Below are 27869 nucleotides of genomic sequence, written 5' to 3'. Positions count from 1 at the left end.
AGCAATGACATCCTAAGACAGAAGTTGGAACCAGGAGTGGGGTATTGCTGTGACAGACCTGACCATGTTTAGGGAGGATTGTGAAAGGACTTTGGAACTTGGGTCTAAAAAAGCCAGCCAATGGGTGGCAAGACCTCAGTGGGATGTTCTGTAGGAGCTTGAAAGAAATGAATGTTGAGAGAAGTGCAGAAACTGAAGGCCTGGCTTATAAAATTTCAGAAGGAAGATTAAAGGTTCTATCAGGGCCATCTGCTATGTTGATTTAAGATTTTGTGGTCCTGGTTAGCTGGGGCTGAAGAATCAGCTGTGATTAATACGAGATCAGAACCACTCAAATGAAACCTTTGTGATACTGGGACAATTGATGCTGGTTAGCTGGAGTTAAGTAATTAGTAGTGATTAAGAAGAGACCAACATCAGTAAGGTGAAATCTTCTGGAAAGTGTTCCCAGAAAATCAGCAAAGAGAATCTGTGTTCCAGAGGTGGCCACAGTTGCTTCTCACAATGTCAGCTGGACTTGGTAATGTTAAGAGTCACCCAGGTGATACTGGTTTTGAAGGCATGAAGGGGTCATGGAGAGAAGCTGATGCTCTGCTCTGTGAGAGGCCTGGAGAGGTCACTGGTGAAGGTGCAGCCTCAGTTTCAGCTGACAGCCCAGGACTGAAGGGGTCATGCAAAGATGTTGAGGCTTAACACCATTTTGAGAGCCTGTGAGGGCCTATTGGTGAAAGAGCAGCCCAGTTGGAGGAGGAGACCCCAGCGGTTCCACAGGATGATTACAAAGATTGGCGACAGCAGTGGAGTGAAGCCAGCCAGAGCCTAGAAGACAAAGCTGTGCGTGCTACAGAGAGCAGTTAGAGAAGTGGCCCAAGCCTTTCGGAGGAGTCCAGAAGACTGTGAGTAGGTCCTAGATATTAGATGGCTGGAGTTTGATTTTGATTCGATTTGATTGTGACTGTGCCCTGATTTTTTTCCTAAAATCTGAGAATGGTTGTAGGCATAATGTTATTGTGCACTGAGTAAATATTATCCTTATTTTACTCAAATGCGGACTTCTGTGCCCCCATATCCAGGTGCAGTCCTTACTCTAAGAATCTTTGGTCTCAATGTTGTGTAAACATTCCTCTCCAATTATTCCCTGATTGGTCAATAATGAAGCTGATTAGCCAAATGACCAATCAGGGAAAAGAATAGGGACAGATTTCCTCCCAGCCAGGGGAGAAGGGAAGAAGAGAGAGTAAGTGTGAATTTTCCATGTAGCAAGTGGGTGAGGGAGTCCAGGAGACACACAGGAGAAAACAGCTTGAGCAGAGAAAGCCGTAAAATGCAAGTATCTTGGGGATTTTGGCTGGGAGGTAGACAGATTAGCTAAGGGGATTAAAATAGAGTAATACTGCTCAGTCCTTAAAGCTTGTTAAATAAATACAGTAGTTCATTCTCAATTATTTGGGAGCTAGCTGGGTTCAGGGGAAAAATGAAAGACTTATCAAAAAGCCACTAACAGTGGTGGTGCGTGCCTGAAATTCTGGCAACTGCAAGAAAGAGAAGGTGGATTCCTGGTGTCCTGGTGCTTGATGGCCAGATAGTCTAGCCGAACTGGTGAGCTCCAGAGAATGATAGAAGATTCCCAATGTCAACCTCTGGCCTACACACACACACACACACACACACACATGAGAGAGAAAGAGAGAGAGAGAGAGAGAGAGAGAGAGAGAGAGAGAGAGAGAGAGAGAGATGCTGTTTCCTTGCTCTCACAAACTTTTTATAGCCAATCTTATAAGAGGAGAAGACGCCTCTTACTCTGGTACTACAGGCCTCTCCCACTTTTACAGTTGTCCTCTGCTCGTTTCCCATGAGGCAATCATTCTACCTTTGGCCCTTCACCACCTGTGCACTCATCTTTACAATGGGCTTCAAGTCACCTCAAGAATTAGAAAGGAACTGTAAAGAAAGGGTAAGGAAGTCATACAAAAAAATTACCTTACTCTATAGGGGCTACATACTATACAGATATTAGGCATTCAACTATTTTTGTAGTAGGCCTTAAGAAATAGCTTTACTGATTTTTTAAAGTAGTTTCTGGAACTTTTAAACAATTATCCCTAATGTTAAGTGCTATATCAATAAGTTCATAAGTACTGATAATATCTTTCAAATATTCTATCCCCAAAGGAAAACCCAAAATGATGAAGGAATTAAAGTTTCACTTCCAACATATTTAATCTATTCTCAGAAAGCTGCAACTCACAAATGTGAACAATGAAAGCTAACATTCCATTTTCATAATACTACAAACCATCTCGGAAGAGAACCATTATTAAGTCATGTTTTTCCTTTAAAGCTCGATATTTAGCTACATCTCCACTTGGTTCTGTTTCTTTATAAATCAAAACTAAAGAAAATCTGGATGGCAAACAGTAAGGAGAGAATAATGAAGAGGTATATGTGGTATATGTGCATATGTGCCTGCGTGTATACGTGCGTGATGGGGTTGCTGGGAGGTCTTAGCTTAGCAGGGCTGCTAGAACAGCAGACCCTCCTCCCTTACTTTTCTGCCCTGAGGTGAACAGCTTCCTCCACTACTCAGTATCTTTCATAATGTGCTGCATTGCAGCGACCCAAAGTGTTGAGCCCAAACAGTCACGGAACATAGGCTGCAGAACAATGAGGCAAAATTAACCTTGCACTTGCAATGTGTAAAGAGAGTTGCCCAGTGATACAGAAGACACGGAAATGAATAAGACAGGATGAGAAGACTCACCGCCAGGTCCTATCCAGTCTCCTGTGTTTAAATTCACGTCTTTTTATTTTCAGGTATTTGGTTATTGCACCGAGCAGTAAGTTCCACTGTTCATTTTCATAATGTACGGAGTTGAACTTCGCTCATCCAACAAGCTTACCCACTCCCTGTCAGTCCCCTTGAGGGTGACACTTCTGTCCCACCCTGCCCCCAGCCCCCGCTGCCAGGGAGTTACCACAGTGGAGCAGTGTGCTACCGGCTCCTTTCCACTGGGGTGCCCATTTTGTCTGCCCACACTATAGCTGACATAATTTTCTTTAAAAAAAAAAAAAATCTTAGCGGGGCCGTGGTGGTGCATGCCTGTAATCCCAGCACTCTGGGAGGCAGAGGCAGGAGGATTTCTGAGTTCGAGGCTAGCCTGGTCTACAGAGTGAGTTCCAGGACAGCCAGGGCTACACAGAGAAACCCTGTCTTGGGGGGAAAAAAAAAAAAAAAAAAAAAAAAAAAAAAAACCTTTTTAGCTAGTACATAAAATAATGTGATTCATGGTGACATTTTTGTTACAGTCTATTATTTTTCACAGCCCACCACCCTCTCCAATCCTGACTCACTTCCTGTTAGTCCCTTTCCCTTCCTCCAATAATCTTTTATTTAATTATATAATCCCCCAATAAGCTTTTATGACATGTATATTTTATTACAATGTCTCACTCCTCAATTCCCCACTCTCTTTAGACTTCTCGCCTCCATGGTCCCCTTTTTCCACCCTATCTATCTATCTATCTATCTATCCATCCATCTACCCATCCACCGACCTATCCATCTATCTATATTCCACATATTAAAAATAACCACTTGATATCTATCAGTAGTCTGCCTTCTTTCACTTAGCATAATGATCTCCAGTTCTATCCACTTTCTTGCAGATGTTAGAATTTCACTCTCTAGCGGAATAAAATTCCCCAGAGCAAGCTATTTCTTGCTTTGAGATTTCTGCTGTCCTGGTCTCTGTCCTTGGAGCAGGGTCTGTTCTCTGTCCTCTGCTGTCGCCTCTGCTTCGCCATCCTGAGGCAGCTTCTCATCAGCTCACCCAGAAGTTTCTAAAACTTCCATCCTTAACTTGAGCTGCTTTGAGCTTTATTATTATTATTATTATTATTATTATTATTTAAATTTTTTGAGACAGGGTCACATGTAGCCCAGGTTGGCCTCAGACTCCCTGTGTAAACTAATATGACCTTGAACTTCTGACCCTCCTGTCTCCACTTCCCGAGGGCCGCCATGTCAGGCATGTGCCACCACCTCCAGTGTTAAGCAGGGCTAAAGCTCAGGGCTTCAGGGCGTCATCTTTGCTAGACAAGCACTGTACCAACTGTGCTGCTTCCCAGAATGCACTACTCCATTTCTATTAACCACACACACTCCTTAGTTCTTCTGAATATCTATTGTTACCATAATAATTCAGATCATTATTTTACTAATTAAACTTTTATAAGTTTTAACCACCAACTCACTCAAGCAGGATAACAAATAGTTGTTCTCAACTTAAGACAGAATTTCCCACCTTCGTATCTTTCTTTATACACACTCCTTTGATTAGCATTTCTCCCCAGTTCATCTAATTGGGTAATAATTCAATCCAGTTTTATCAAGACAGAACAAACCCACAACGCCTTCAGTTTTGCAAGAACTAACTTCATCATCTCCTGGGTTTACAGTGACTCGTGCATCCTTACGTCCCCTTTCCCCAGCTCCGTGCTTATCCTTAGGAAGAGGATCTTATGCTCAAATAGTCTTAGATTCTTTTTAAAGAGAGAGAGAGAGAGAGAGAGAGAGAGAGAGAGAGAGAGAGAGAGAGAGAGAGAATACCTAAGAGCTTTATCTCCGCCACCCACCCATCCAAACAGTCACCTCCTAAGACTACAGATAATACTTCATTATTCTAAACAGGAACAAGTCCCAGAATCAGTACCCAAATATTTTTTTTAATGTTATAAAATTATATTGGGTCGTTGGATAAACTATGTTGTGAAAATATGACTGAGGAGAGGAAATCAGAAGTTAGTGGCCAAAGTCACAGGCAACGTTTCAATGGGAAGAGACGGCAGGGCTGTTCTTACTTCTCCTTCCTACTGCCCAGCTGACGCGCTGTATACTGGTCCCCATAGTCAATCAGCACCAGCTGTCGGGAGAACACGTTGACTTTGTTGCCGATAAACAAATCTTCCAGGTGCAGGTCCTCGTACTTGGTCCGCTTTAAGAAGGTGCGACGGTTCTTCACATCATGCTGCAAACACACACAGCAAGAATGCTTATGAAGAACAGCCTCCTTACAGAGAACAGAAACTGCTTCCAACTTACTTTACAAAAGACAGCTATATCCTATTACTTTTTAACTACACATACAAATCATATTTTATGCTCTAAAGTTCTATTTCCAAACCCGATCTAGTGATAAACGTTTGTAATTAAAATATATATTTTAAAATATCCTGAATAGACCTATACTAGCAAAGTTATTTCAGTAATTCACCAACTATGAAAGACAGAGAAGGATTCTTAAATTTCTTATTTTTATGTATACATTACAATACCAAAGAAGCTCATTAAAAAATTGTATTTTAAGTAATGTGTATTTGTGTGTCTCCCTCTCTGTGGTATATGTACATGTGAGTCCAGGTGCGGAAGAGGGTGTGGCTTGCCAGCAGCTGGAGTCACAGTTGCTGTGACCTGCTCAGTGTGGGTGCTGGGACTTGAACTTGCGACCTACAGGAGCAGTCAGTGCAGTTCACTGACCTCCTCTCTACGCTCTCCATCCCCAAACAGGATGACTTTTTAAAGCGATTACCAATGAAAGAACGCAAAGAAAGGGACCCTCCTCTTAGAGCCTCTTCAGTTTGACTTTTTATACAGATACCAACTTTTAACAATGGTATTTATGACTATAATAACCATTTTTATCTATAACTACTTATCAAATATTGATTAATCCAAAAACCCAGTTGTCCTACTTCATTTGGGGGGGGGGGTCTCTCTCTAGACCTATCTACTTCCTTGTGAGTGTGTAACAAGCATGTTCACACATAAGCATACATACATGAGAGACCTACAGGAGGCTGTCCAATGCCTTCCTCAGTCATTTCTCACCTTATTCTCTTGACACAGGCTCTCTCGCTGAACCTGAAGTTTGCTCTGAGTTAGGCCGGCTGGCCAGAGTCTCTGTACTCGGTGTTGGAGTTCTCACAGGGATCAAGGCCCAGCTGTTATGTAGGCAGGTGCTTAAGAGTCAAGCTCGGACCTTCACACTTCTGCAGCCAGTATTATTTCCAGCTAAGAGATCTCTCTAGGCCCGTTTGTTTGTTTGTTTGTTTGGGGACAAAGTTTTCCTATGCAGCTCTGGCTAACCTCTAACTTGTAAATTCTCCTGCCTCTGTCTCCTAAGCATTGAAATTATGGTCAAATGTCCCCAGGCTTAAGTTGTTCTTACATTTTTAAGGTAAAATCTTGCAAAAATACTTTGGTTAGAAATTTGCAACAAGGCTGGGTGTGAAGGTGCACATTTATATCCTCAGTTGAGATTAGACCAGATTGCAAATGAGCCTGTCTACCACATAACCCAGAAAAAAAACAGCACAAAGTTATCTTCCTGTATTGGTATATTACTGAGCACCAAGAAAAAGAAATACAATAAAGTGTATCTACAGATAGTGGTTGGTTACTATCTGAAACCAACCCAGGACTCTGGGCCACTATTGCCTTGATCCTGCAGGCTGGTCGCTGTGCACACAAAAAATGTGTGTGTCTCAGTGTGTCACATGTTCTTTGTGCTTTTCTTTGGATTGTTTTCTGTTGGTTTTGTCATATTCCAGTTTGTTTTTATTTTATTATTTTTATATGTCTATTTATATTCTAATGAAAGAGAAAAAGGATATAGTGGGGAAGAACTAGAAGGAGTTGGGGGAGGAGAAACTGTAATCAAAATCTATCGTATGGAAAAAAAATACATTTTCATTAAAAAAAAAGAAAATACATCCTCAAATGCATTTTCAAAATCAACCATACAAAAGGCGGTCTTATTCTTCTCCCTGTCCCAGAGGAAGTAATTTTGCTAACTTTTAAGCAAACAAAGATTATTCATCAGTGTGGGAGCTCCCCTGTGTGAGAGGACTTCCATCACATGTGGAAGCCAACGGCAAACTTCAGGTCTGGCTCTCGGGAGCTACCCACCTTATTTGTATTTTCTCTGTTTTGCTTTGTTTGAGGGAGTTTGTTGGTTTTGTTTTCAGACAATGTCTCTCAGTGTAGCCCTGCTGGCTCAGAACTTACTAAATATTGTTGGTTTTATTTTACTTTGCTTTTTTTCGTTTTTTTGAGACAGGGTTTTTTCTGTGTAGCCCTGGCTGTCCTGGAACTACCTTTGTAGACCAGGCTCGCCTCAAATTTAAAGATCCATCTGCTTCTGCCTCCTGAATACCAGATTAAAGATGTACTCCACCACACCTGGCTCACTTTATAATCTGAGGCAGGACCTCTCACTGAACCTGGGGCTTACCCATTCAGCTAGACCGCCTAGCTAGCAAGTCCACGATCTCCGCTTCCACAGCACTGGGATTACAAGCAGGCACCACCTGCCTGACTTTTTACCGCTGCTGAGGGTCAGAGTCCCATGCTCACACAGCACACACACTTTACTGACTGAAGCATCTTTCTAGCCCTCGCTTACCATTTCAACAGATCCGTCTACAGGGTAAAACAGAAGCTCGTAACGCCGGAGCAGTGACGCATTTGGATCATACCACTCTGCGATGAAAGCAAATCTCTCACTCTGATTCTGTGAAGGAAAACAAAGATCGTATAGGCACTCGTATGTAAGTCATACAAGATGATTTCCAAATATTTACACAAATCTTTGCTATTATACTCGATTATTTGTTTCTTAGAAATTTGTCCTTCTGGTTTCTGATTAAATATACTTACATATTTCAAAGGTGAGTTTAATTATTTTTTTCAAGGCCATTCAGTTGTCTCAATTCAATCAGCAGTCTTTGGAACATGAGCTCCTGATCTGACTACTTCAACATCTCATAGTCTTCTGCAGTCAGGTTTACTCCAAATATCAACAAGCTACTAAGAGACTCCATCGCTGGAAGTTTTACTATCTTAAACTGGGGAGTTTAGCAAGTGTAGACCATTGCACTATTGCCTCACTCTCTTCTCAGCGGGAGAAGAGCGGGATCATTTTGCAAAAACAGCAGAGGAAAGTGCTCACCTCTGAGAAACAGAAGCAAGGCAGGCCTCTCTCATTCCTCTCTGACAGGTAAGCATGAAACAGAAAAGCTGACAAGATGGTTTTCACTGTTTCCAAAGCGCTCAACCGCGCCTAAGCCCCCATATATCAACTCTTGGAGTTTTGACGTCAAGTTTACAATAGAAACTACAGAGAGGTGTCCTGAGTGTCATCTGGAAAAAGCAGTCAGTTTCCTCTATTACCATGACTTGCCTCAGTGAAACACACACACACACACACACACACACACACACACACACACACTAAAAATCAAGGAATTGCTACTCACAGAAGCAGAAAGATAACTCCCAAGTCATACACACTGTTTCCTCCATGAGGTAAAGAGGCATTCAAACTTGGCTTAAAATCTATATCCGATTTCCTTTTGAAGTCCACACATTGTCCCTTCTTGAGTCCCGCATGCACTTAGAGATATGAGGGTGGTTTAGGCTTCCCTAAAGGTTTGCATGGCCCTTCCAAACGCATTTTCGAAAGTTAATTTCCACCGTGACAGGGGTAAATGTCAGAGCTTTAAGAGATGCTCACAGGTTGCATATTTGATTCACTAGTGACCTGGTGCTGCGTTGGGAGTGAGCTGTTACAAAAGGCAGCCCCACTCTTCCTCTACCGCAGCCCGTAAAGATGCTCGAGGCACATCCCTCAGATATCAACCCCCAGAACAATCAGCCAAAAATCGTTTCTTTTTAAGTTACCCGGTCTCACATATTCTGATAAAACAGCAGATATTAAGAGACCTTGATCTCTCTGTTTTGATCACACACATACTTTCACACCATACTCATTTTCAAAATTTTTTAAATTTTACTTTTCAGCTTTACCGAGTCAAGTCTATCATAAAAAAAACAAAACAAAACAACAACAACAACAACAACCATGATTTCTCATTTTCTAAGTGATATCAATGTTTGTCTTGGTTTTGTTCAAACCCTTCATTTCCTAGATAAAGGAATTAAGTTCCAGAGGATACACATGACCAGCATAACATCTCAAAGCCTGTTGTGTGAATGAGCCAAACCCAGAGACTACACTTTGTGTCCTTCCGATCTGGCCTTGTAAGTGAACTCCAGGAGAAACTGATTCTCTAGGACACCCAGAGAGTCACCTTGAGTTAGTGCCATAGTGCACCAGCTGGTTACAGGAATAACCTCCCATGCCATCTTCATTGAACTTTTCAGTTTCTCTCAGAAATAATTTAAAAAGAATAATTCAAACATTACATTATATTAAAATTTTTCTATTTTTTAAAAAATTATTTTGGTTTTGGTAGTGATGGGATTAAATTTAGGCTCGCTCACTAGCTAAGCCCACGAATGTTTCTTAAAAAGGCTGAATGAGAAGCGGGGTGGCTGTGGAAGGATGCGCTCCTGCATACCAGCCATCCCTTCATCAGCCAGAGCAGCTGGGATGACGGAGGCATCAGGAGACCTGTGGATGCTCCCTCACAGGAGGAGCACGGGAGCTGAGATTCCTGCTACTTCCTGAGCACACCCTGTTCATCTGAGATTCCAGCTACTTCCTGAGCACGGCCCCTTCCCCCCCCACCCCACCCCCCGCAGCTGTGTATAGCCACGCCCCCCAGCTGTGTATAACCACGCCCCTGAGCATCAGACCCTGGAAGGTTGGGACTGCAGAGAGCACACAGTAACAGGTATGCTGAAGGAGGCTCGGTCTATGTCTCTGGAGGGCGCTCACACAATCAGAGTTATTCTGCCTAATAATTGGGTAGCGATTTTCTTTTTAAATTGTATAATTCCATTGGTTATATAATGATTTGTTTTATACTTTGAACTTACAAAATAGGCAAGGCATTTCATATTAATAATTATTAATAACACTAATCAATATGAAACTCCTATTAACAAATTATAGCTCTGAGAAATTAACTGCAGTGCTTTGGCTTCACCCAGAAATCAAAGGTGTTAGGAAAATAGCAAGGCCTTCACATTCACATAGCTAATGTAATTTTGTTTTATGGATTTTAAATTGTAATTTACTGTTAAGAGACAGGGCCTCATAGAGCGTAAGCCATATAGCCAAGAGTGGGTCTGCTGACTGTCTCTGCCTTTGCCTTTTACGTGCTGGAGTTACAAAACGATGCCACCAAGCCCGGCAGAAACTCTAAGGCCATATTATAGATTGCACTTATTAGCAGTGTATTAGAGAGCCTAATGCCACATGGCTACTCTAAAATGAGAAAAAATAATTACAGCTATGTTTGCAGGGCCAAACAGGAACCTAAGAACTCTATCAAGGCTTATGACAAAACGACTTATATTTTATTTAAAAAGAATACATATTAAAAAGAATAAATATGTATAGCATTTCAGTTCAAAGATTTCTGGTATCAAAAATAAAGCATGTAAATTCTTTTCAAATAAATTACTGTATTTTCCATTTAATGGCTCACAAGTGAATAAAATCTTAAGGAATTACTGCAGTATAAATTATCTACTTTTTAAATTTTTAATTAAGTATTACATCATTCTTCTTCCTCCAACATCTCCCTCCCAATAGCCCTCACATTTTATTCTTTTCCCTTCATTACTATTGTTACATATACACATCTACAATAAATACAAGCTGCTGAGTTCATTCAGTGTTCTGTGTCTATATGATTTTAGGGTTGACCACTTGGCATTGGATAACCAAGTAGGGGGCTCGTCCTTCTGGACGATTAATTCTCTCTCTTAAGTTAGTCATTATAAATCACAACATTTCTCAAGACAAGCTGTGTTAATGCACTTTTCTGATGTAACAAAACCCCTAATTGAAATTTCTTATGCTTTTCCAGGACCTAATATTCTGGTGAAGCCTCAAGAAGGCAGAGCAGAATTAAAAGTAAAGAGTGAGTTTAGCAACATACTGACAACATCACTCTTAAGGACCAAAACCTCATAAACACAATCAAGGGAAGGCGAAATAGAGGGAAGTGAGGAGGAAGGTTATTACAGTTTGGGGATGAGGGCACCAACTACCAGTACCTATCCTGAATCAGCGAGGTCCACTGCTTATACTTGGTGGCTTTTATTAGGTACTTAGTGCTCTATAAACTACTACTATTTAGCAAATCTCTTAAAATCTTATTTATTTCTCCGAGTGATTGGAATCAAATCTTACATTAAGTGTGGGGATGGAGGTAGAGTGAGATCGGCTAGCACTGGGGCAGTCAGATTTGTATGTCTACAGCTAATAAGCCTCAAAACCTACCTACAGTTTCCGCTTCTCCCTGCATTCCGCCATGTGAGAACTGAGGTTCAGTGCTTCCTACATCAGACAGCTGGTCAAAGCCAGACTTGGCCTTTCAAACAAAGTTGTGTCTGATGCCAAAAACCAGTATTTGGGCCAGATATCAAAAGCTCCATATTAAAAAAAGAGGGAAAAAAATACAGTGAAGGGTTCTGATGAGCCAACAGAGGGACAGGGAAGGAAGAGAGAAAGGTGGTCTGCCTACGAGGTACACTCTAGAGAAAAGAGGAAACAGGCATAAGGAGAAATCAGCAATCACTATGGACCACCAGTGGGGCCTCCATCCTATGAGGAACAGCGCTGATCTGTTCTTACTTTCAGTGTTTCTGGCAATGTTATTTAAGATACGCAAAGGAATCTGAACCTACACACTACAGAAATCCCCGATCTGTCAGGAGTTGTAATACAAGTCTTTAATCCCAGCAGTTAGGAGGCATGAAGATGTCTGTGAGTTAGAAGTTAGCTTTGTCTACATAGCAAGTCAGCCAATCAAGGTCATGCAATCACACCTTGTCTCAGAAAACAAAACAGAAAACAAGTAAACAAAAGCCCACGACTATCTGTGTTTACTGTGGCATCATTTACAAGAGCCAAGAGACAGAATCAGTCTAGTGCCCCTCAACAAATAAATAAATAAACAAAATGAAGTATAAATATACATGAAGTTTTATTCAACTACAGAGAAGAGTAAAATTATGTTGATTGGTAAGTGAGATTGGAGACTATCACATAATGGGAAACAAGTCATTAAAACAGAACCAGAAAGACAAACATGGCATTCTTTTCTTTTGTATGTAAAACTTAGATATCCTCCCTCTTCCTCTCCCTTTCCCTCTCTCTCCATCAAAGTAGAAAGGGAACTATTTGGGAACAGAAAGAGCAGGAAGGCAAAAGGGGGGAATGAATACAGTTGAAGGACATTGGACCGGCTGGTTTTGTGTGTCAACTTGACACAGGCTGGAGTTATCCCAGAGAAAGGAGCTTCAGTTGGGGAAGTGCCTCCAAGAGATTCAGCTGTGGAGCATTTTCTCAATTAGTGATCAAGGGTGGGAGGGCCCCTTGTGGGTGGTGCCACCTCTGGGCTGGTATTCTAGGGTTCTATAAGAAAGCAAGCTGAGCAAGCCAAGGGAAACAAGCCAGTAAGGAACATCCCTCCATGGCCTCTGCATCAGCTCCTGCTTCCTGACCTGCTTGAGTTCCAGTCCTGACCTCCTTTGGTGATGAAGAGCAGTGTGGAAGTGTAAACTGAATAAACCCTTTCCTCCCCAGCTTGCTTCTTGGTCATGATGTCTGTGCAGGAATAGAAACCCTGACTAAGACAGACATGGAAATTTTGAATAAAAAATGTCTTTATGAAATTCATCATTGCCTAATTTTGATACAAAATTTTATGAAGGCAGTAAATGAAACTCAGTTCATGGTATAGAAAGGCATACTAAAGAGAAAAGAGGGAGGGAGAGCAAAATTTAATATCAACAGTAAGTAGCAAGGTGTAGTAATGTGAGTTCAAAACTACAGTCTTGAAGATTTTACTGGCAGAGAATTCTAGGACATAGCACCAATAGTTACTACGTGATGTATCCAGAGGAACGATACTTGGGAATTTTTGCCCTTAAAACAGTAATTGAGAGCACTATCCTAACTAACCTATTTTTCAAAAGAATTCATCTATTAAAACTCACTGAAGTCACATGCCTGTCATCTAGTGTCTGCCTGATGCAGTGCCCAGGAGCGGGAAGCTAACACTGCTGCCTGCACATTTGATAATTATATACATGCAACGGGTCACTGTCCAACGAGAAATACCAAAAACTATTTCTATGCAAATATGATGGGCTGGGCATCCAGGATGGGAACTGAAATGTTTATAAAGTTGACTAAGATAGCTAAAGGAGCTTAGGCTTAACTAAGATGCATTGCTAGCATTCAAAATTATTTTAAAAGTCAAAAATGACAAAAGTTAATAATTTCTTGAACATTCTCAAAAACTTTTCCACTACCTCCCAATAATGTCAGCAGCTCTGAGCCCTCATGATGTATGAAGTGGCGCTGTCTATTTTTGCCATATGTTATCACACAATCCTTATGATAACCCTAATAAGTTGTCCTTTTCCAGAATTAAAAACTACACACAGAAAATTAAATACTGATGAAGTGCCAGGTAAGATGACCAATAATCCAATAATAAACCAATAATCCAGAAAGTATCAGATCTGCCAAAGGAGGAGCAAAGGTATCAGTCTTTCTGTCTCTACTTAGCTTTATGCTAGCTCATCAGTGCTTTATTACTACAGATGATTTATAATACAATATACTAATAATGTGTACTAATAACTTTACACATAATTCCAACTAAGCACATATTTTTCCAATAGAAATGTGAGATTAAAATATTTTAGAGATTAAATGGATTGTTCTGCCCCCAAATCAACTTATGTTTCTTATGAGAACTCAATGTCAACTCCACCTCTTTCCATTTAAATACAGATCATATCTAACTGGATACTCAACTCCTGTAATCTTATCTATTCCAAAATGTAGATCAACTTCTTCCCTTATGCATAATTCTATGGCAAATCCCAAGAACTCTACAAACCAATGCCTGCAGTTAAGACATCAGAACCATGAGACCCACACACGTAAGCAGAACCTTACAGCCCATAATATAAAGAAGCCAGAGTATGAAGGAGCAGCACTGTCGGTCAGGCACTGGCCCGAGATGTCATTTTATCTACACAGGACCATTTTTCCTTTACAGATGATTCTACAGCTTGGGAACAAGAGAGAAGCTAGGCAGTTAGATTTCAGAGCTCGTGCTCCTAACCACGATCCTTAGGAATGAGGAAATGTTTGGAGCACATCAGCAAGGTCTGATGAACTGAGTTTCAGCTCCAGGACACACACACAGAAAGAGAAAAATTACTCTAGAGAATGGTCCTCCGTCCTAGACACACATGCACAGGCACACGCACACACACAAATAAACTAACAAATAAATGTACACAAAAGAAAAAAGAGAAAGGAAGGAAGAAAGGAAAGAAGGAGGGAAGGAAGGAGAGGGAAGAAAGGAGAGAGTCAAGACAGGAATGGTGAACAGAGACCTCTAAGAAAAGTCAGTTAGTTCACCCATTTGCTCTGCACTTAGATCTTCAGAACTGGCAACTATATCCTGTCACCTTAATCCTCCACTAGAGCAAAAACAACAGCAACAAAAATCAGGCCATGTTCTCAGACACGAGCCTAACACAACACTGAGTACACATATTTTATACACATTAGCATTTTATTGCTCTATTTCAAGTAAGGTATTTTACAAGAGGTAGCAAGACACTTTTGCTCATACATAAATGCTTCTTGCTGTAGCATACCCAAATGGACAGATTCACTGCATCATAGAGCAATGTCTTGAACTAACTGAAAATTGGATTCTCAGAATCTGCATATTTAGAATCAGCACTAGCTCTTATCTGACTTAACAAATAAATATCAGCTGGTGTGTGACTTCATTAAACTCTGAGACAATAAAGGTTACAGTTCCCCAGGCTATTAAACTAGTCCGAGCCTCTCCTCTGTGCCAGTAGCCACCCTGAATGGCTTTACCCAGCTGCACCCGAGCCCTGCCCACTCCATCCAGCTGCTTCCAGTAAGGGAGAGAAAAAAGCAGCGGCCGAAGAACAAACTTCATTTTGCCCCGAACATTCCGAGAATATAGTGAATCATTAAAAATTTATTACCAGGCACAGTAAGCATCGAAGCCAGCAGTTCCCACCTTAGATGATAAGCCCAGGGAATGGAAACACAGCACCCAAGCCAGAGTCTAAGCAAATAAGTTGGCCTTCACAAGATGCTCTCCTGAAATCCAAACACTGGGGGAGCGAGGAGAAAGCCTCCAGTTCAAGACCAGTTTGCACTTTATGGTTTAAAGAGTGACAGCAGTACCCTGAAAGCAGAGGCAGGAAGATCACAAGTTCAAAGCCAGCCTGGGCTCCACAGGGAGTTCCAGGCCAGCCTGGGCTAAGACAACTATCTCAAAAAGACAGAAAACAAAACAAAGCCCAAAACCTCAGGCTCACACTTCTTAAAGAGCAGAGAGGGGAAAAGCGGAAAAACCGGGGCCACAGTGCGTACAATCCAGAAAGGGGTTTTGTTTTTAAACCCTTTTCTTCTTGAGCTCCATCTTTTTAAAAAAAAATCTCTTGACTTCTGAGATCACTGCCGTGTGAATAGGCAGTGTTATAGACTTGTATTAAGGGAAAGCTCTCTGAAAATCTGGGGCAAACCCGCCGCCGACATCTTAAAGCAAACACGGTTGCAGTGAAGTCTTCCCATCAACCCTCGGGAGTCGGGATTTCTGGACTTGTGATTTGGTTTTCACAGGGGCCCAGATATCAAAGGGACACTGACAATGAGGGAACAGAAATGCAGACAAGTGACTAGGCAAGAGCTCTGTGACTTGTTACCCAGCTCTGCTATACAAGGACCCTTGTCTCCTCGTGGGACAGACGAATTTCCCACGGTGTGGCACCAGCTTGTCATCTGCTACACTTGAGCAATTAAAATTCTCCTTATAACCAGATTACAGGTTCTAGAAGATAGTGACCATTGTTTCTTTTGAAAGTCCTTACTGGCATGTGCGTTCTGAGACCTTTGAAACATCAGACAAATTCTGAAATAAAGATCCAGAGAAGGAATACATGTACAATGATAGACAGATCTTGATAAAATAGCAAAAATAAAATATTCAATATTTTAAAAGGCCCAAAAAAATTGTTATGTTTTTCTGGGAAGAATCTAAAGATCCTCCTCCTGCACCCCAGGCCCCTGACCCATGTTCCCTGGCTGGCACCTTACAGAACACAGTTAACATGCTGCTAGGTAAACCCAGGGCAAGGGCGACCCTTAGGGAATGCTTGATATCAACAAAGCTCAAAACTAAGAGAAGAAATGGATCTGAGACAAAACAAAATGCTGGATCTAAATATATGTAGCACAATAGTTCTAAATTAATTATATACTATTTCTATTCAATATTCAATTACAGAATTGACGCCAGCTCAACCATAAACCATGTGATAGCAGAGAAAATACCAATATAAGTGCTGTCTAAGCTTTGCAATTGTCCAGGTCATGAGCACACACTGGAGGTGGGGGAAGTTCTGCCTCTCTTTACCACACCATTAGGCCTGGAAATGCACGCACTGGACATTTTCCATTCGTCTCTCTAGATCCTCAGTCAGATGCCTGCAGTCAGTCCTGGGCCTGGGCAGGGCGTGGCCTTCCTGACTTCACCACAGACCCCTTTATGTTCCATCTTTCATGTGGATTTGCTGGGAGGAGACGATGGCTGGATCAGGGAAGAACACTGGGGTAAGACGTTTACTCCCCAGCTCCCTGTCACATCCCGTTAGCTGCTGGGCTCGGCTGAAGCCACGGCTCCTGTCAGCCAGCCCTCCACTGCAGCCAGCCGATCTCTGACAGGGCTCCTCTTGCACCCTGATACGCACTCTGCTCTTGTCAGTCCCTCCTCCTGCTGCCTGCAGTCTTCTCAGTTTCTCGGCCTGCCCACAGCTTTGCACTTGAGCCTTTATTCCGCGTCACAGCCCCACCCTCACAGATATCCACACCTGGGTCCAGCTGGGATCTAGAATTGGTATTTCAGAGGCCCCCGGGGTCAAATTTGCTGTTCTAGAACATTTCACTGGCAAGAGGATGGGACTGTTGGTGACTTGTGATTTTGATGTCATATTCTAGAAAGCTTTGCTTGACACACTACTGCAGGGCTGTAGCCCTGTGTTTCATTGTAACACATTGCTGATTTGGGGTTTTATATTTGGACCCATGATCTTTTTTTTTTTCCCTTTTTGAGCTACTTAAGAATCTAAATTGATCCTTGTAATGCAAATATTCAATTATCCCAGCAATAACTTGCAAATACTTCTTTTTTCTCCCGGAACAGTGCTGGCATTTTTGTTAAAAATCAATTTATTGCCAAGAGTTTACCTCTGGGCTCTGAAGCCCATTCTACCTGCCATGAAGCCTATCTCTCCCTGGGCTGCATCACAACTGTCTAAACCAGAAACTTCATACCTTTTTCATTCAGGAAAGGCAAATCTTCCAATTTCATATTTTTAAGCAATTATCTTGGCTGGATAATTGCCAGGAGAAAGCTCAGTTTGTAAAATGCTTATCGTGCAAGCATGAAAAGCCGAGTTTGGTCTCTAGCACACATGTAAAATACGCGGGTACGGCAGCACATGCCTGCGATTCCAGCACTGGGGAGGTGGAGATGGGTAGACAGGTCTCTGAGACTTGCTAGCCAACCAACATAGCCTTTCGGTGAGTTCCAGGTTCGGTGAAAGACACAAACTCAAAAGATAAGAAGGAATATAAATGAAGCAGACACCCAGTGCTGACCCCTTGTCTCCTCGCACCCACTCAAGGGGGCACAGGCACGAACACACACACACACACACACACACACACACACAGCCTTAGCTAACCTCAGTACTTCATGTTACCATTTCAAACGTAGAATGAGCTTTTCAGTTTCTGCAAACATAGCCTCTGGGAGTTTAACAGGGAATGCATTCAGTCTTTTACCCCATTGGAATATCAAGTCTTCTAGCGCACGAATATGGAGTGCCTCCATTTCAACCAACCCCTGTGAGATCTGTCTTCTAACTACCTGTCTGTGATGACCTCCCACAACGGCCACTCTTGCGGACTTTACCCTACGCACCACGGTCCTATCTCCTTCCTAGAATGTTTCCCTCCAACTTCGCCATGGATCATTCTTTCTCATCCCAACCCTGCTCCACTTTCATCTTCTTCCCTACGAGAGACCTTGGCCACCTCCTCGAAGTCCCGTCCACCACCAGGAGCACTCGCTGCCCACAACAGCCTCACTCATTCTCCCTGGAGCACTTACTGTCTTCATGCAACAGATGCTTACTGCAGAGTTCCCCTGCTAAGATGTCTGCTTTGTTCAAAGCTGCATCTGAAAGGACTGTATAGTGTATGTGTAGTATAGTATATAGTATATAGAATATAGTATATAGTATATAGTAGTATATAGAAAATGCAACACAATACTTTCTGAGTAAATATACGAATAACAGTATGTATCCACCCGTAGTCACACACGGAAAGGTAGGCATTCTTAAAGGTTGAATTTATTTCTTTCATTTGCTTAATAAATATTAATGACTTCCCTTTGTCAGGCACTACAACAGTCACTTAGAATGTTCAAAATGGACAGGATTCTATTAATATAGACCATACCTACTAATTTTCTATCTCTCCCCATACTTTGCATATAATGTAAAAACAAATAATACTCGTCATAATAAATGTTCTAAGGACAAGGGAATAAATATATGTGATAAATTTTAGGGAAAAGAGGTAAGGAACCCACCTTCAACTAGGAGCGACAGTTAAGGTCTCTCGTTAAGACAATACCAGAACCCGGACAAGGAGAAGCCGGGCACGTAGAGACCTGGGAGAAAAATACTCCAGGGAGATAAAAAGCACAGAGCCGGTATGGGAAAGATGGAGTTTGGCAAGTTCAAGAAACAAAAGGTGCCACACCCTGAAGCTGGGGTAGGGACAGCAGGCAGATACGAGGGGGAAGGGAGCCTGTCTCCACAGGGGCGTGGCGCTCAAACCGCCCTTGACACTTTTAGAATGTTCAGTCCCTCCTAGCCTACTCCATTCACTTTCTCGAAGTCGATGGCATAGATAAGCAGGGTCACTGACAAACATGTCTAACATCCGGGCACCTAGAGCAGGCTGTGCTCTTCCCAGAGCGTTGTCTCCGTTGGCATGGAATGTGTACCACATGATGGTAGCTGCAGCTCATCCCCAATCCTGCAGCGCCTGCTGCAAGAATTCACACAGCAAGACACAGCCTTGGGTGTGGAAACAAAGAAAGACAGATCCGGCAAGCAGATCGGTTCTGGAATGGTGTTTTTCCTCTTCCATGGGCCAAATGTTGCAGACACCAAATGCACACGTGGACTCGCATGCACTGTAGCAATCACCACTGGGCATTAGCCACAAGCCACTCCCGACTCTATTTGCATTTCTGTCAGGAGCAAGGGGTGTTCGAGTATTCATTACTGGAGAAGATGGTGTATTGATGGTAAACAGACCGGGATTGAGAGGTTATGAACAGACATCCTTCTATATCAATACAAGCTTGTATGTATATGCCAGCACATGTTAATAACATCGACTGCCAGAATCTACCTGAAGACATATGGATTAGGACAGAATTTTCTCTCATGCATTGCCTGGATAGCCTCACACAACTCAGATATTAGTTAATGTTGAAGCCTTACTTTTTTTTTTTGTAAGAAAAAGCATTTTCAAGTTTAATCCAACAGAAGAATTATCATTCACATTGGTTTCTTTTTTTTTAAAGCTTTCACTTTATGAGACATAATCCTGGTTCTGCGCACTCCTGACGTCTACTGAGTGGCATCTGAGTGGCACACCAATCTGAACAACAATGAAACAAGGAATAAGCACTGAAAAGGATCCAGAGAGGACATTTCCCCTGAAAGAACGCCATCCAGTGATGGAGGAGTGCCACCTAGTGCTCACTGTGGTTATGACATGTCACCAAAGCTGGGTCACACAACCAACCACTGTATGCACTCACCAACTTAGTCCTGTGATTATGAGCTAAATCATAGCAAATTTGCAAAGGGTCTGGTCAAGTGGCACCATGTGAATCATGATTTTTTTTTGTAAAAAACTAGCATGTATTACTCTTCTAGAAATTGAAGGTTTAAAAACAAAGCTAAAGTGTCATTCATTCTACAGCTGCATGAAAGCTTCAGTCATTCCCCAGAACTAAAACACTCAACATCTTCACCCTAAGTATGGCATTTAGAAATTATACAGAGCTGTAAATCAAAAAAATAAAATAAAAACTCAACCTGGGCTACACTGTGGAGCTGTGTCACCATGAGTGGTCACAAAACCAGGACATTACTGCAAAAAGAGCTCCGAGGAGCACCAGGCTTCGCTGATAAAGAGGTAGTCTTTTGGTTCTACTAAACCATCTTTATGCCAGGTCAGGCCAACAATGTCTAATCCCTCACATTAAAAAGGGGATCTAATCTGATTGTTTTTTTGTCATTTCCCCAGGATATTCTCAAGCAAGTTTGAATCCTTGTTTTTTTAGCCACTGGTAAAATTATCAGGCTCAGCACCTACTGCCATGGAGGATGAATAACAGGTGACTCTCCTCACCTGCCCCCCACACCTAAGTCAATTATAGAAGAGGAAAACATTTCAAAAACAAAGGTTCTATTAGCTACCTCAAGAATAACTTCTTGTGGAATAAAGATTGAGTGTGTGTGTGGTGTAAAATTTTTCAGCTTTTGTACTCATTTTATCAAGCTCCTTGAAAGGTCTTTAAAGTTACACAACATTTAATTAAACCTCCTTTGAAGATGTGGATTTTTAAAATTTGTCCTCATAAGAAGTTAACTACAATACACAGGGACAGTAATTAAGACAGTCTTTTAAGCAAAGAGTTGCAGAGAAGCATGCTCTACCAAACTCTTCTCAGTCCTCCAAGAGCCAAGAGACAGGACGACCACACAGGGAAGTCCCCTGTGGTCAGAAATGGGCACAACTCCACTAGCACTGCCCCCCAGGAGCCTCGGGGCCAGAAAGGGCAGAGGGGTCTTGGAGAGGGCAGGGGTGAGTGGCAGGGGCAGACGCAGGATACTTCCTTCTCTGACTCAGGCGCTCCTCGGTTTCCTCTCCCTCTTTCATCTTTGCACTTTGCACTTTCTACAGGTACAGAAGGAGGACATTAGAGAGTGACAGAGGAATAGAAAGGGGGGCGAGCCAGGAGGGAAGGTTGGTAACACAGCGGAAGCGGGCATAGTATGCTAGTATGGAGCTGACTAATGCTTTTTAAAATTGGAATATAATTACATAACTTTGCCCTCCCTCTCCTCTTGCTAATCCCATCTATATCCCACCCTGCAAATTCCTGGCCCCTTTCTTTAATCATTATTATACACATACGCACATACATATATACAAATATATATATACACACATATATACACATTATATATATATATATATATATATATATATATATATATATATATATATATACACACATATACATATATGCAACCTGCTTGGTCCACTTAGTGTTGCTTGAATGTATTTTTACTTATTTATGTATTTTTACTCATTTATTTATTTTTCTAGGGTTGACTAAAGCTTTTAACTCCTTCCCTTCACTGAGAGAACAGAACTAACTCAGTCCGGTCAGCTGAGAATACACAGGAAGTGTGCACGGCCTGTGGGATGGTGGACAGCAAGTATGCCACAGTGAGGCACATGGCCTCAAAGCCTGTCTCAGACATTTATCTTTAAATTTGGGGACTAGACTAGATTAGCAGATCATGAACATGTTTTTAAAAAAAAAACAATCAAGTATATGAATTATAGTTTCCACTTGAACCAATACACGTGCGTGCGTGCACGTGCGCGCGCGCACATACACACACACACACCACCAACACCACCTCCACCACCACCACAACAACAACAACAACAGCAGAAACAAAAAAGAACCGCTATGAAGTGATTACTATCCTCAGTGTGTACATGCACCACTACAACACTTTTGAGATTGTATTTAGTTTTATTCTATGTGTATTGATGGTTTGCCTACATGATGTCTCTGTAACACAGGCAGTGCCTGTGGAGACCAGAAGAGGGTGTCAGGGTCTACTCCATATTGGGTGACAATCTCAGTTTCGGAGTCATCAGAATTAGAAAAACCCAGTGTCATTCGAGGGAATGGGGAGGGGCTTCCTTGACTATCCAATACCAGCCCTTTCTATAATTTTCACTCCGCAGCCTTACAAGGTGTTTCCTTTCTTGTGATAAGCAATACCTGATATCATAGCATATCCTTTTTTTCTCTAAAATTGTATATCTCTCTAAACTCAACCACTTTAGTTCCTTAGGGGTTTGAAGGTTGTCTAGAACAATGAGGAGCACATAGAAGAAATTTAACATGGGCATGGATGACTGGGCATGGATGAAGCCAGACTTCTCTCAGAATAAACATCTGCTGCTTCTGATCTGAAACTTTAGGTTTTTCACAGTACCAGATAGGCCCAACAAGAAATCGTTCTCTGCCTGTTTCTAGCGAATGACTAGCGCGGATACATGATACGCGTAGAAAGTCAACTTGTTCTCTTTTCTTCTCAACTATCTTTTCACAGGACTCTTAGATGTTCATTCTTTCTGTTCTCCAACTGTGCAGAATTATCTTCTTGTGCATATAATAGCACCTCCCAGACACTGCGGATTACTTAAAACTCCTAACTGCCACAAAAGAGAAAAACTACAAAATTCCAAGGATTATCGTCATTTTTGAAAGGGTCTGCCACTTTGTAATGTTTCTGTCAGGCACTAAGATGAAAGGAGAAGGAGAAAGGAAGCAGGTGGAGAAGAGTGTATGGGGAGCAGGATGGACTGCTACTTTAGAAGGGTGGACAGGGCCGGCCTGCCTCCTGCTGAGGCGCCCTCTGGGCACCAGGGTAAAGGAAAAGAAGATTTTCAGGTAGAGGAAAAAGCGGGGTGACTGGAATGTATGCAACTATAAAACCACAGAACAAACACAATGAAACAAAAAACTGAGTATATTTATCCAGAGAGATTTTAGATAGATAGATAGATAGATAGATAGATAGATAGATAGATAGATAGATAGATGATATACAAAATACAAAGTCTTTATTTTTATGCTCACTAATAACTCATAAAAAAGGATTCAATGAGAAAAACTAACATTGTAGAAAAGAGAGAAATAGTCTGTTAAGCATTGAATTACACAGATAACAGAGCTGAACTCTAACACTGATTCATAACAACATGGTGTCCTACTGCCTCTAGATGTCTTCTGACAAATTTAGGAATTGATGTTGGCTTTAAAATGCATAAGTTTCGCTTTGGATTTATAAATATATTCATATGTTAAAGAAAGCATAAAGCTCACTGAATAAAGATAACACAGGAAAAGCTCCAACATTAGCTAACTTGTTTTTTTTTTTTTTCAAGTTAACGTTTCTTGACTTGGGGATTTGGTAGCTGAGTGTTAGCCTAGCAAGCAGAAGGCGCTGGGTGTGGTCTTCATCATTGGGGAAAAAAAAAACAGTAATAACATTATCTCATAGTGATTAGTCTCTCCTCTGTGTTCCTCAATTTCTGAGATTGCTCTTAACACTTATCAATAACAAAACAGAAGAATGTGCCTAATATCCAGGTGTTATTAAACAACGGTATCACGCCAGATGTGGGATACTTCTGTTGATGCCGTTGGTCGGAGAGACCCCAGAGGCTCCCCACACAATACCGACTCTTGGTTGTTCACCAGAATGGGTCCATAAGGCTCTATTGTTGAAGCCACTACTCACCTTGGGTGCAAGATATGGAGAAACCAAATTGCAGCTTCTTCCCTGCTGGGCAGCCTTCATCCTGCCCAAGGATGCAGCACCTGCAGCTCCGAGGATGCAGCGCCGGATGCAGCCCTGGATGCAGCGCCCGCTGGCTGCTAGGGAAGAAAAGGCACAATAACCATCAATCTCCGCATGATGTTCTCATCAACTACAATATCACCCTGCGGGCAAGATGTGCTCATCACTGCAACAACAGCCCAACCGTTAGGGGACAAGCACTCTGATCAGTTTCCAGGCCCGCCCACCAGGAGGGAATTCATGCTGGTACTGTAAACTCAGTTAAGACCCATGGCTGAGATGGTTCTACAACCAAGTGGGGAACTTATCACTGTTAGTGAGCTAAACTGACAGTGCCAAGTTGTCTTCTAAATCCTCATATCTCTATCCACAGACAAACGCTACTCTCATTCTGAATCGGAGAGATCGTTCTTAGAATGAGCGCTGGTGAACGCAGACATGTTCAAGACACTGAGAATATGTGACTGTGAAGTGTTCCACCCTAAGTGTGACATTCATACGACCCCCGTGATGACTGGCTGGAGAGGAGCAGAGAGAACGCAGACGCCCTTGAGAAGAGCTATGAAAGGCTGTGTCATGAGCATGACTCAGCCAATGGAATCAGAACCTCGCAGGAGGTCTGGGCACTCTTGATGAATATTCATGACCAAATGGAACTAAGACTGAAAACCAGAGAACTACAAGCCACAGAAGCAAATATTCACAATTAACCCATGTAAACTGAGGAGAAATCCACAGAGCAGATATAAGGCCTGATAAAGTCGGGCATGTTTAGCTGCCCTATCCCCCCAAAACCAAATGTGTTCTTTAAAATATATTTCAATTAATTCTAGGACAATTTCATACAACATGTATTGATCATATTCACTCTCCATTCCCTTCTAACTCCTCCTAGATCAGCCCCCAGCTCCCGGCCCCTCTCAACCCCAGGTCCCTTCTCTCTTTGTAGCACGCCAAGTTTAATTTGCGGCACCCACTGACCAGCCAGTGTGCGGCCATCCACCCGACCTTGTGGGGTCTTAAACTGAACTCAAGACCAAGTCCTCCTACTTGTAATCCTCTCCTCTCTTTTCTCTGACCTCTAACTGTTTCCACCAGAAAAATGAATCTGTAAGAGAACTTGAAGCAAAATTAATTTAATATTCAAAAGTAAGTTTCTCAACCAGATGGTGGTTGGTGCACGCCTTTAATCCCAGCACTTGGGAGGCAGAGGCAGGTGGATTTCTGAGTTCGAGGCCAGCCTGGTCTACAGAGTGAGATCCAAGACAGCCAGGGCTACACAGAGAAACCCTGTCTCAAAAAAACCAAAAAAAAAAGAAAGAAAGAAAAGAAAAAAAGTAAGTTTCTCAATAGTAAAAATAGTCCAAGAATCCTGGGAACTTCAAATAGCTACTTCTGAAGCTTATTTTAGATTTTAATCTCTTTCCATTTAGCCCAACTATTTCCCCTTCTCATTAGGAAGAAATCTAGTTAATATAAAAGTAATATATTCCATATGGATAGTACATTATAGTTTATGAATTACTTTTATAGACATTCACTATTCGATCCTCATAAAAATGTCCTAAGATAATCAGAATAAAAAGCAGCTTTCTGACTTTATGAGAAGGCAAGGGCCCCAAAGCTCCCCCAGTGCCAGCCTCACTGGTCAGCGCTGAGGCCAGGACTGCAATAGAGCTGGGGAAGTCAGTTCTGGCTCTGCAGGAGGACAAGCAAAAAGCAGCCTCTTCCAAACAGCTAGAAAAGAGAGGAGCAGCCATCTGCAGGAGGGCTGAAGGCTGCTTGGTGTCCTCACCTCAGACAGACAGTACGCTCCAAATCCCAACACTTCTCGAGAGGTATAAAAAAACAATTACAGGTAAATATTAGCAATTACTCTCATTTATGTACCAGGCAGGAATTTGTGATCTCTATCAATATTCTAAGAAAAGCAAGAGGCCTTCTTAGTAAAAGATCAAGTCTATTGTTAAATGTATGTGTGTCCTATACAGAAACACCAGTTCTGAGGGTTAGGAAGGCGGGAACTCTGGTATTCTGCAGGCAGAGCATACACTGGTAAAACGTTTCTGGGGTTAATTTGGCAGCATATCAAAATTTCAAAAATACATGTGCCCTCCACTTAGTTATTACCTTTCTAATTTATTCTAAAGAAACAATGGCTATAAGATGTATTTATTATATAGAATGATAACAGAACAGATTAAAACATAAATTGACTCAATCAGAAAAAATAAAAATGTAAATTGTAATTCTTAAAACTCAGCCAGAAAAAACATACAAGGTCTGTTAAGTGAGGAAAAACATATTTTAAAACAATATATATAGTAGAATTATATTTACATGATATATACATATATATGTATGTGGATATATATGTGTATATGTATGTATATATACATATACATAAATATGTGCCTAGGATGTTTCACCAAAACAATAATAACAATAACAATAATAATAATAGTTTTAAAAAGGTAGTGAAGTTTAGATGTATTTATATTTTTTTCACCACTATATACTAAAATCTACAAAAATGACTGTACTGGCTAGTTTTGTGTGTCAACTTGACACAAGCTGGATTATCACAGAGAAAGGAGCCTCCCTTGAGCAAATGCCTCCATGAGATCCAGCCATAAGGCATTTTCTCAATGAGTGATCACAGAAGGAGGGCCCATTGTGGGTGGTGCCATCCCTGGGCTGGTGGTCTTAGATTCTATAAGAAAGCAAGCTAAGCAAGCCAGGGGAAGCAAGCCAGTAAGAAACATCCCTCCATGGCCTCCACTGCTTCCGGATCTGCTTGAGTTCCAGTCCTGACTTCCTTTGGTGATCAACAGCAATATGGAAATGTAAGCTGAATAAACCCTTTCCTCCCCAACATGCTTCTTGGTCATGATGTTTATGCAGGAACAGAAACCCTAGGACAATGACAAAGTAGTTTTCTATATGTCTACAACAGAATAAGCTGTTTTATACATGACTCTCTCTCTCTCTCTCTCTCTCTCTCTCTCTCTCTCTCACACACACACACACACACACACTTAATGTGAACTCATCAGGTCTCTGGACAAGGATTAAATTAGGTTTAGATCCATCTGAGAGGCCTACAGCGGTTACGCATGCGTACAGAAGCACATGTAAAGAATACAGAAACAACTGCAAGGCAAGTCAGTCGAGGTGACAGCAGGGGCAGCAGACCAGAGTGAGTGCCAGGAAGCGGACGTGAGGTGGAGGGGACACTGGGAGGGCTGTAACGGCCTCTTTAAATAGCCCCAGTCTTTAAGATGAAGTCATGTAGGCTAGGCCTGCAGAGAGCAGTGGAGGTTTACCTCGTTGGAAGTAGGATTAATTCTAGAGAAGAATTTGCTGCTGCAGCATCAGGAAAGGCAGCATAAGAGCCTCGGGGGAAACTACACCTCATCAATACCCATGGAAGTTACTATGGAAACCAAAAACAGCCAGAAAAGAACAACCAAATTACAAAACAGCAGTTATGAAGAAAAAAATTAGGAATCTCTGGTCTCCAAAGAGAGAAAATATTTTCCAAGAAATTTCAATAGTAAGGGTTACAAGACCAGAAAAAAAAAAATGGTACTGCTAGATCAGATTAATATGGCTGAAGTTTCAAGACAGTCAAGGGGAAAGAATTGAAATGATGAAATAGATAAAATATATGAGACACATTATGCTAATACATCTAAAGTAAAATCTAAAATTCTTTCTAAGCTCCATATACTACAGTCTCTTGGGTTCCTGCCCCCTTCACCAGTCCTCTGTCCCTCCAGACTCCCTAATATAGATCTGCACTCACCTTGCCTCGAACAATCTACAGCCACCTGAGATCTTTGTTATCACTAAAATCTGTTTGAAAACCACATCTTGTGATGACCTTCCTTGACTGCATGTCAAACTACTTTATTTCTTCCTCCCTACCCCCATCTCTGTATGTGTGTGTGTGTGTGTGTGTGTGTGTGTGTGTGTATACAGGGTCTCACTACATAACTCTGGCTTGCCTAGAACTCATTTTGTGTATATACATGTGTTACTCATTATG

At 41.7% G+C, this 27869-nt stretch overlaps 1 protein-coding gene across 1 annotated transcript in view; it reads right to left on the bottom strand.

Annotated features, from left to right (window-relative positions):
• The window catches only part of Nme7 (NME/NM23 family member 7), a 136377-nt gene that overhangs the window by 106263 nt on the left and 2245 nt on the right, over nucleotides 1-27869 (bottom strand). Inside the window, exons 3-5 of the mRNA XM_052200125.1 lie at nucleotides 23759-23895; nucleotides 7464-7571; nucleotides 4861-5027 (exon numbers count right to left, since the gene is read on the bottom strand). Of these exons, the coding sequence (XP_052056085.1) occupies nucleotides 4861-5027; nucleotides 7464-7571; nucleotides 23759-23818 (335 nt within the window). The 5' untranslated portion in view covers nucleotides 23819-23895. The remainder of the gene's footprint in view (nucleotides 1-4860; nucleotides 5028-7463; nucleotides 7572-23758; nucleotides 23896-27869) is intronic.

This window comes from Apodemus sylvaticus, chromosome 12, assembly GCF_947179515.1.
Source record: "Apodemus sylvaticus chromosome 12, mApoSyl1.1, whole genome shotgun sequence".
In the NCBI taxonomy this organism is placed as follows: Eukaryota; Metazoa; Chordata; class Mammalia; order Rodentia; family Muridae; genus Apodemus; species Apodemus sylvaticus.
This window is presented reverse-complemented; position numbering and strand designations above follow the sequence as displayed.